Raw genomic sequence first — 10,243 nt, 5'->3', positions numbered from 1 at the left:
ACTGACTGACTTCCACAAACTGACCACAATGGTGACAACTTGCTCTTAGTCACCTGCTTCCCACATAGAGGCAGAGTCCAGAAGTTTGGGAGCCAAAGCTCCACACAATGCTGGCTCTACTCAAACCATCAAAGCTCCCTTTCCTCACCAGGGAGCACAGGTTCACCCAGCTCTGTTATCCCCCACTGAGAGGGTTTGCCATATTCCAATCCCGCAGTTTGTTCCCGGCCTGGCTGCAATGACTGGGAGTGACAGTAGGTGTCACTGCCCCCCCTCCTGCCACTGCTTGGGGACCCCCCCAAAATCCTCCACCCTCAGAGGACTGTCTGCAGGGACCCTCAGTGTGCTGCAGGAATTGTGTCTACTCACATCTACTCGGAAGTCCTCGAGGCGTTTGAACTTGCTGAGGTATTCTTGCAGTTTGCTGTTAATGTCCAGATTTTTGGCTTTGGAATATTTTAAGAAGGCCCAGAACTTTTCCAGCCCATAGAGCTGCCCTGGAGGGAAAAATAAAAAACCAATCCAGATGTCAGCAAGACAAAAACCAAACAAGTCACGTTTCCTCCAGGCTTCCCCACAAACCCTACTGTCCTGCTGGTGGGCACAGCCTAGGCAAGATGGAACACCTGGAGGGAAGCAACCTACATCAGTCCTGGGCAGCTCCCCACTTGGGATGTCCCCAGGCTTAGCTGACTTGGTGGTGACAAGGCTCAACCACTGCAGCGCTCTGAGAATCCCACAGGAAATGGTGCCTGTACAGGAATGCTCTGGCAGAGCTGCAGCCTCCCCCTGCCTTCCTCCAAGCCCCAGCAATTTTCACAATGGTGAACTCAACCCCCTCCTGTGAAATGAGCAACAGGACATTCCAGTCCTCAACATACAGCACTATGTGGCTTCCCCAAAATGATGAGAAGATGCTCAGGAGCACCATGCAGCTGAGGTGCATCACTGCCAATCCCAGGGAAGCCAAAGGAGGCACCTACCAGCTTCATAATCCTTGATGGTCTCTTCTTGGAAGTCCTTAAATATGTCTGGCCGGAATTTCTTCTCCAGCCCGTAGCTGTAGTATCTGAAAAGGCACTCCAGACCGTACCTGGGAAGGGAGCAGCACGTGCAGCTCAGACACTGCTCCACACAACACGGAGCAGCAGCAGGAGACTGAGAACAACCCCAGACCCACCTTCAAGCAAGGCAGAGGCACTGCCTTAATTTGCTGTGAGCCCTGTAAAAGGCCAAACCCTGAGAAAAGGCCACTCTATCCCTCCTCTCTTACCTGTATCCCTCCTTCCCATCCTCCACAGCCAGTTGCTTGAACTCCTCATACATCTTCTTGTTGAAGTGATCTCGGAGGAAGAAGGACCAGAACCGGAAAAGCGTGTTCATCTCCTGGGACTGACCAATGCCCAGTCGTTTTCGCTCTGTTTGGGGAAGAGGGGATGATTACAAAGCCAATCCTCCCCCGGGGAATCAGGGGCTCATGTGCAGGAGGGCCCTGTGATGACAGCCAGCCCCAGCTCTGGACACCATGAGCACAGCCTATGCTCGCCAGAAACCGTGGGGACACAGCAGGGCTGTCCTGCAGGACCCTCCCTCTGTCCATCCCTGCCATGTTCCTGTCCCCAGCATGGCAGCACAGACACCCTGTCCCTTCCCTCAGTGCAGGGTCCCTACCGTTAAGGCAGCGCCGCCGGTACTTGTGGTAGACGTGTTGTGTGAAGCCATTCTCCTTGAGCAGCTCATGTGAGGGATGCTGGAACTTGGGCAGGGACTGTGGGGTGCAGCCATAGCTCCCAACAGCCGGGGTTCCCTCCGAGGGGCTGGAGCTGAGAGGAAAGACTGCTGTCAGCACCCTTCCTTGGCATCACCTGGGGGGGGGGGGGGGTCACACTCCACCCCACCTGTCTGTTGGTCCCACCCACACTGTGTCACTATCCTGGGCTTGGGACATGAGCCATGGAGCAGTGTACTAGGAAGGGGACCAATGTTTCTAATCAAGTCTCATCCTGCTACTCTCCACGGCCACGGATTTCCCCCAAGCCTTTCCAGGAAGGGCAGGTTTGATCCCTGTCCTTTCTGCAGTCACTTAACAGGAGACCTCCCCTACAAGACCAGATACTGCTTTCCCCTTCCTTCCCACACTCCCTCCCTTTCCCATTTCTGCCTCCTGCAGGCCTGTCACTGGTACCTGATGGAGGCAGTCCGGGGCCTGTGCTCCCTGGAGTCCATAACCCAGCCCACGTGGCACTCCATTGGAGGATTCGAACTGTGCCTCGTCTTCCTCTTCCGTGGAGTCTGCAAGACACAGAGCATCACAGATGTGCTCCCTTCCTCCTCAGGCCCCAGCTCCTGCCTGTCCCCCAGCCCAGCCTGCTCCCACCTTGGCATCTATCGTCCTGCCCTCTTTCACCACGGGGTAGAACCGCGGCGTCTGTGTGGGGTCCTTGAGCTGCGGCGTGCGCGGCGTGCGGGGCGTTCTGGCGTTGCGGTAGTTGGGCGATTCTGGGACGGTCGTGGGCAAAGAGCGGGCGATGGTGGAAGGCTCAGGGACTCCGAAGAGCTTGTTGGCCAAAGCGTCTGTAGGTACTGCAGGGAGAAACCCCCGCCCTGTGTCAGCCTGGGCTCCGGGCACCGAGGCACTACCAGCCAGCAGATGGAAGCAGCAGGGGCAGGAATGCAGGGACACATCCCAGCTCTCCCACACAAGCAGCCTAAAATCCAGTTTGGCCAGAAAGCCCAAATCCGAGCAGCAGGTGCAAAGAGCTCCCCCACAAGGTATCTGCTTCCTAGTGGTTAAGAGCAGCAACAAATCCCTGTCTCCAAGGACACAGCCCTGGTGTCACACAGGCAAACAAGGTCCAGCAGGCAGTTGCCTTCCAAGTACTCAGAGAGGGTCCAAGAGGAAAGACAAATCCCAGGAACTACATCTGAGCCTGCTACGGTTTCCTCACTCCACTGGGACACCCCTGCTTTTGGGCTCCTCTTCCAGAGCTCTACATTAATCTGGGAAAGATTCAACTCAATATTCTGTGAACTAGATAATCCCCTACACCTGTGATCCCAGTTCCTTCTCCCCAGCTGCTACCCAGCCTCTAAGAACCTCTCAGCATGAGAAGCCTGCACAAATTTGGTCCCATCCATTCATGACCCATCTCTTACCTTGCTGGAACCTGGGGGGACCAGGAGGGACTTCCTGGTTTGGATCCACGGGAGGCTCTGGGGTCAGGGTGTCAAACTGCTCCCTGCTGATCATATTCACCTTCTTGAAGTTCTCCACCTCTTGCTGCATTGGAGAAGGAAGATGGTGAAGAAACTACTCACAACCATAGCTCTTGCCTGAGCAACAGTCACAACACTGGGCCCCAAAGGCAGTCACAGGGCACGGGTGCCCAGAGGGCACTGGCTGCACAGGGGCAGGAAGGGAAGATGCAGCAGACAGAACACTGGGCACTGCAAAGGCCACATCTGAGCCACTGATGTTGCCAAGCTCTCAGGGATCCCAGTTAGCTTCACTAACCAGCACCTGCTTCTTTAAGGCTTTTACCAGCCAGGTCAGAGACAGTGCAGTAAAGCTCAACATGAGCTCAGTGACCCATTTTTGGCCAAGACCCCCTGCCACCGTCCTGTGTCCCTAGAGCACTCCTCCCCACATCCTCACAGCCATGCTGGCAGCAGAGCACATCCAAACACACACTGTCCCTATCACCCTCAGCTTCTGTCACCCCAGAGAGCAGCACTGCTTCAGCAATGGGCCAGGTATCAAACTTAGAAGCACCAAGCCCAGCTGGCAGCTCCAATAAGTCATCCCATCCCACAGCCATGAGTCTAGGCAAGTCCCTGGAAGTGAGAGTCACCAAGTTGGGACCCAAACGTTTCAAAACAGCAGATGGGCTTTCTATAAAAAGCCCACGTCTATGCAAACTGACACCAAAATGGAGAACAGCACAGGCCAAGTGCAGCCCAGTCACCTATGAATCCTTCCCCAACACACAATCTCCAACAGGCTGTGCCCAAAGCACAGGGCACTAAGGGCAGTGCAGAGACGTCCAGTTCCCTGCACAGATCTGGCACTGCCAGCTGAGATCCTGGCAGACAGCAGAACAATGGGCCCCATGTTCCAGGTCACCTCACTACTGGCACTTTGTTTACCTGGCTGTAGCCTCATGTCTGGTTACAGCGCTGTGTTTATCTCCCTGGTATGGCCAAACACGATGCTGGCAGCCAAGAATCCCTAACACTGCAAGAGGACTAATCCCAGTATAGCTCTACCCCATGAACAGGCTGTAACCCACTGCACTGCCCTTTTCACACTGCTGCACACGAGACTCCCCACGGATCCCTCCCGTCCTCAGATCAGCCACTCTCACCTTGATCTGCGAATACTCTGGCTCAAACTGCTCTGTCCACAGATCCTGCTCGTAGTAGTAGAGCCCATCATTGATCACCTTGGCCAGCTCTGAGCTCATTTTAGCCCTGGAGGTGTGGTTGCCAGTCCTGTCCCCGCCGGGATGGCGGCGCAGGTATGGGGGGGTCTGGGTCACGATGAGGATCTTGTTCACGTCGCGGTCGTCGATCTCGTAATCCGAGTCCTCGTCTGACCAGTCGGTGAAGGTGTTCTTGCGCCCGTCCATCTGCTCCATCTCCTCATCGAAGAGGAAGTCGAGCTCCTCAGGCTCATCTTGGTCCTTCTGCTTCTGCTGCTGCGGTGTCTTTGACTCCTCTGGTTTCTGCAGGTTGGGGGGAAGGGTGACACAGGGTAAAGACCCCACAGTGACACAAGACCCAGCTCTTGCCCCTTGTTTCTTTACCCCAGCCTGTCTGGGGAGAACACTTCATTTACACCACTGAGGAGCAGCTCCAAAGGGGCTCAGATGGACACAGGAAAGACTGGGACATCATTCCCAACAGACCCTACTTGACTGAAACCTACCCATGTATGATCCAAGCCACTCCAACCACTGGGAGACTCCCAAACCAACAGCTCCTACATCACTTACCTTGGGCCTGGCTGGGGAAGGTCGGGGTCTCTTCTTCACTTCAATCCATGTCTCGGAATCCAGGTCTGGCAGACTTGTGGACAGGCCCTTGGGCATTGTCTTCAGGTTACTGACCTCCTCTGTTTTGGTGGGGACTGGGCTGGCAGGACGTGGGGAGCCTGGAGCAGACTCTGGAGCCAACAAGAGCCACAAACTACTTTAGAGGGATGGAAGGGAACCCAGGGGGTGTAGTTACAAATTACCCAACCATTCTGGCAGCATGGCACAGCCTGCAGGACTAACTGGCACACAGTGGCCAAGGTTAACCAGCACAGTGCCCACAAGTGCTAGAGTGGGAATCTCCAGTTAAAGCTATGATGCCAGGGTGGCCACAGAGCTTTGCAGGTGACAGCTTCCCAGACATACAAAGCCCAAAGCAGGTGCTCTGCTGCTCTCTGGGAAACCTTCCAGAGAGAGTCTGGAGCCAGATCTTTTGTCAAAACTCTTATGGCAGCCCCAAGATCCTTCACATGGGCTCTTAGGCCCAGCCCTGGGCTCCTGCCAGCCCCCGTAGGATGAGGTGACAAGAGCATGGGAAGCCCATGAAGGACAGAAGACCCTTCTGCAGCATTTGGTTGATAGCTCCACAGCTGCTGCCCAATTTGTGCCCAGTACGTCCTCAGCCAGTAAAGGAAGGCTGGATTCACAAGTGTCCTCTGCTCTGCCCAGCAGCTGTAGACTGTTTCCAAGCAAGCAAAGACACTTTCAGCAGGACTGACTCTGAATCCCTTCAGCCCTAACAGAGAACAAGCCACACTCAGTCTCTCACACTACCCCATGCCTGGAGGCAATAGCATTCTGGCAGTCCAAGGACACCAGCTCCCACCACCAAACATAAAGGCGATGGTAGAGCCCTGCCCTGAGAACACTCCTCACTCTCAGGGTCTCATTCATGCTGCAGTCCCAGCACGGCACCCCACAGGTCCCTCCCCATTCCCCCAGTGCTCACCAGTCTCTTTCTGGAAGCTCTGCCGGGGCACAAACTCAGGGCAATTGATGAACTGTGAGAAGTCTGTCTGTGTGTAGTCTGCCATAGGAGGGCCAGGCAGAGCCCATTTTTCTGGCTGCTCTTTTCTCCTGATCTTCTCATCCACGATTTCCACCACCTTGCTGTCCTTCAGAGCCTGGAACCAAGCAGTACTTGGTTAACTCAGGGCCTTGCTTTGGCATATTGAGGGGGTCAGCCCAAGCCATTCCTCCTCGGGAGGACTAACAGGAGGCAGGAGCAAGTCAAGAACAAGAGAAAGCTCCACTTGCACCTCATCCACAGCGAACAGGCGTTACACAGGGACGATGAGAAGCAGAACAAGGAGGAAAGGTCCCCTTTCCTTGCCCTCACCTTGATGATGAGGCTGATGTCAGTGGTCAGTGCCTGCACGCGGTGGAAGCTGGCGATCAGCGTGATGGGCAGGAAACCCTCCGAGTCCATCTTGCGCCGCAGGAAGAAGTCCCGCTCCAGGTTGTCCACACTGAAGTAATACTCTCTGCATAGACAACATGTCAGTGAGAGGCACCCCCAAGGAAATAACCCCCAAACACACTGAGGGGAGCAAGCCTGGGGAGCCCAGATGTGCCCGGTGCTGGAAGCAAAGCACAGTCGACACATCAGCTCTAACCCTTCCCATGGGATTGGCTGGACAGTCCCCACCACCCAACAAGGACAGGAGGTGGTGCTCACATCTGCCTCTTGATGTAGTCCTTGAGCAGCTCCTGGTCCACGCTGTAGAGCTCAGCACTGCTGATGTTGTCAAAGTAGTAGGTGATGTTGCTGGCGTACTTCTGGGTGCGGGAGCCGTCCGAGCCCTCGAATTTCCGGTACCCATACTGGTAGTCAAAGTGCCCTGGGGGACACCAGGGTCAGCACAGAGCCCCTGGGGTCTGCCCTGCCAGATGGGGGTGGACTCCTGCACAAATACTTCCCTCTTCCTGAGGATTCCCCGGAAGTCCACAGTGGAGCACCCACATCCCTCCTGCTCTCTGCCACAGAAGAGGCCAGGAACCTTCTTACTCAAGGGTAACTGGGCAGCCCAGCTGACACAAAGGCCCTACACTGAAGCTGCATCAGTGTCAGCACGGACACTGCTGAGTCAAATGTCAGGGCAGATGCTCTTTCTCACCCAAGCCGTAACTCCTGCTTGGCTCTCAAATGGCATAAAGCTTTCACAGACTATCAACATGCTTCAATTCCTGCTCACAGAGGTATTGCAAGGGGCAGAAAACATGAAAAAGAACTTAAGTCTGAGTAGCAGGAAGACATCTGCTTTTATAAAAATACTAGTATGACTTATTTGCTTTGTTAACAGCAGCTCAACTTACTGGCTGCAGTGACCTGCCACAATATTCCTATGTACCCCTGGAGTGCTCTGCCCTCCCCAGCCTACTTTAGAGCCCCAGATCTCCCAGGCACGCAGACACAGAGCTCTGCACACTGTGTCACTCTCCCTGCAGTCACAAGAGCCCCCATACACACACACAATGATCACCTCCTCTGCCACGGCCCCGGCCCCTGCCCCGGCCACGGCCCCGGCCCCGGAAGGTTCCTCGCACGGCCCCTCCCTCGCTCTTCACGCTGGAGGTCTCGTCGTGGTCCTGCCAGCTGCGCTCGTGCTTGTTGTCAGGGTGCCAGCCTGCAGCAGGGGAAGGAGAGGCAGGAGGGGAGTTAGGGCATGACAGCACCTCCCCAGAGCAAGCCCACGGCACCTGGAGCCCTCTGAATGCAGGGCAGTTGCTCCCTGGTCACCAGGGCTTGCTCTGCCCCGTGGCCAGGCCAGGAGGGTCCCCAGCCTGAGCCCCACCTTTGAGCTCGCTGCGGTTGTTGGAGGGGTGCCTGTGCTGCTCGTTCTGCCGGTTGTTCCGAGAGGCCGTCTTGTCCCTGGGCACCTCTGACTTCATGTCTATCTGCAGAGGGACCCACTTGTGTTTGTTGCCTGCAAAAGGACAGGGTTTGGGTGTGACACAGGTTAAGAGTGTCTGCTTCCTTCCCCACAGCCCCCACACACGGAGGGGAGAATGCAGAAGGGCCATTCAGACAGACCCTGTCCTCTGATGCTCCTCCAGGCCTCACTGGATGCAGAAAAGCTCTGATGGGGACTCTGAGACATGGAGGGACGTGAGTCAGAACTTGCCTGTGGCAACTGTTGGAGCACTTGTCCTTCCTCTGCCCCTTTCTGCCTGCCCAGGCTCAGGCCAGACTGAGCCCACGTGTCAACCACAGCTAATAGAACCCACAGTGAAGGACTGCTCTGTGCCACCATGGAGCACACGGGAAGGCAGGCTCCTGCCCTGCCCCTACTTGGGCTCTGCTCCACCTGCTCCCACCAAAATGACACCTGAAGCCTGCAAACACCTTTTCCCACAGCTGTCCCTGCACTGGGATCATGTCCTGCAGCAAGGCCTCCAGAGAAGGCAGAGGATGCTTCCACCTGCCTGAGGGTTGGTTGGGAGGGGAAAGAGAAGCTGAGCCTGGGGGACTGCCCCCACCAGCTCCTGCCTTACCTTTCTTCTTCTGGGCTGACTTCTGGTTGTCATCATCACCATTCTTCTCCTCCCCAGACTCATCAGATTTGGTTTTCAGGCTCTCTTTGCCATCGCTCCCATCTCCCTTTTCCTGCTCTTTCATGTCTTTCTTGACAGGAAGCTTCCGAAGGGATGGTGCTTTGTGTGGCTGCTGGGGACACACCAGGGCAGGAAAAAGTGAGAGGTGGGAGTAGTGAGGAGCTGGAGGCAGCCCCCAGCTGTCCCAGGAGGAACAGGAAGACTCTGCCCTAGGCTGGGTGCATCCCTGCTCTGTACCTCCCAGAGATGTCCTGCTCCTAGGGAAGGGCTCATGGCTGAGCAGGGCAAGGGCTCATTGAGACACCAATATGGGCTGACAGGGAGACCTTCTGCTCATGGATGAGCCTGCCCTGTAAAGGATCAGACTGCCCCTGTGACAAAAGGGTGAGTGACCACCTTGCCCTGACAGCCAGCCAGGAGCGAGCAGAGCAGCATCCAAAAATAGAAAGGTTTCAATGGCACCCATGTCCTCAGCAGGGAGGAAGGGCCGAGCCCCCTGAGCACACCAATCCCTTCTCATGCATTTTCAGTTCCTCCTGTGGAGCTCCTGACCTTGGCCCAGTCCCTTCCTGCACAGAGCAGCCCTGAGGAGAGCAGGTCTGGGAGCTGGCCTACCTGCTCCAGCCAGCCCAGGGCTTAGACTGGGCTCCAGGTTCCCAGAATAGCACTGAGGGAGGGAGGCAGCCCTAAAAGGAAATTCCCTGCACACTATTCCTGGCTGCCTCTGCACTGACACTCAGCACCCCAAATGGCCTGGCTCAGCCAGTGCTTCCAGAGGGATAGGGAGGTCTGCAAGGGCTTTATCCTGCCCATCCAGAGGTTTTGTGCTCTCACCTGGACACTCTTGTGGGCTATTTCTCCAGGTGTTGGCCAATTCGTGGCATCACCAAAGTCACCAACCTGGTATCAAAGAGAAAGGTCCTGTTAGTGCACAAAGCTGCAGGTGCTCCCTGCAGCAGGGAAGAATAGAATGCTTTCCCACCACTGTCCCACAAACAGCTGTACCCAGGAGGCTGGAGGGGGACCCCCACACTGCACACACACAACCCCTCTCCCCACCAAAGCAGGAACCCTGAACTAACTCCAAACAGCTGCAGACAAGTTTATGTCCATCAGACATTGCAATGAGGCTGCCACCACTCCTGCAAGCTCCCAGCCTCTCACCAAGTATTCTGCCCCAGCAGCAGCATTTGGCAGCAGATTGCTCAGGGTAATTCACTCAATTACAGGCACCATCCCTTGCACAGGGAAAGAACTCAGCTTACAGCATTCTAAATACACCTGATGCAACTACATTCCATTGAAGAAGCTCTTCCAGCTAGTGGCAGCCACAGCCAGACACAGCCCCAGTCAAGTACTAAACTACAACCACCATGTGCTGCCAACAAAACAAGGGCATAGTCTAAGAGTGGGTGAGAAAACTCAAGCAAGTGAAGGGAACTCCCTCATTCCAGTCACCCCATGGCCACACAAGGGAACATCAACTACTTCTCAGCTGAATAAATGACCTGCTAACTACCATCCTTTCTATCTCTTTCAGGTTTCAGAGAACCTGCAGGACAGAGGAAAGAAGTGAAACAGCTGCTCAGGTACCAAAGGAATCATATTTGGGCACAGAAGCTCTTCCTTGCCCTTGTGGGATTGTTATTTCTGAA

General features: G+C 55.4%; 1 protein-coding gene across 3 annotated transcripts in view; it reads right to left on the bottom strand.

Annotated features, from left to right (window-relative positions):
* Window positions 1-10,243, bottom strand: part of LARP1 (La ribonucleoprotein 1, translational regulator) — a 45,298-nt gene that overhangs the window by 5,679 nt on the left and 29,376 nt on the right. For 2 of the 3 annotated variants that reach the window (XM_030229362.2, XM_030229364.2), the window contains 16 exons: window positions 9,423-9,488; window positions 8,529-8,700; window positions 7,829-7,960; window positions 7,517-7,660; window positions 6,712-6,874; window positions 6,373-6,517; window positions 5,983-6,157; window positions 4,995-5,164; window positions 4,365-4,724; window positions 3,157-3,280; window positions 2,378-2,583; window positions 2,186-2,292; window positions 1,672-1,823; window positions 1,274-1,418; window positions 984-1,093; window positions 370-497 (listed from right to left, as the gene is read on the bottom strand). In XM_030229362.2, coding sequence (XP_030085222.2) covers window positions 370-497; window positions 984-1,093; window positions 1,274-1,418; window positions 1,672-1,823; window positions 2,186-2,292; window positions 2,378-2,583; window positions 3,157-3,280; window positions 4,365-4,724; window positions 4,995-5,164; window positions 5,983-6,157; window positions 6,373-6,517; window positions 6,712-6,874; window positions 7,517-7,660; window positions 7,829-7,960; window positions 8,529-8,700; window positions 9,423-9,488 — 2,499 coding nt within the window. The remainder of the gene's footprint in view (window positions 1-369; window positions 498-983; window positions 1,094-1,273; window positions 1,419-1,671; window positions 1,824-2,185; window positions 2,293-2,377; window positions 2,584-3,156; window positions 3,281-4,364; window positions 4,725-4,994; window positions 5,165-5,982; window positions 6,158-6,372; window positions 6,518-6,711; window positions 6,875-7,516; window positions 7,661-7,828; window positions 7,961-8,528; window positions 8,701-9,422; window positions 9,489-10,243) is intronic. The other variant, XM_030229363.2, reaches the window with a different exon arrangement.

Source organism: Serinus canaria, chromosome 13, assembly GCF_022539315.1.
Source record: "Serinus canaria isolate serCan28SL12 chromosome 13, serCan2020, whole genome shotgun sequence".
In the NCBI taxonomy this organism is placed as follows: Eukaryota; Metazoa; Chordata; class Aves; order Passeriformes; family Fringillidae; genus Serinus; species Serinus canaria.
This window is presented reverse-complemented; position numbering and strand designations above follow the sequence as displayed.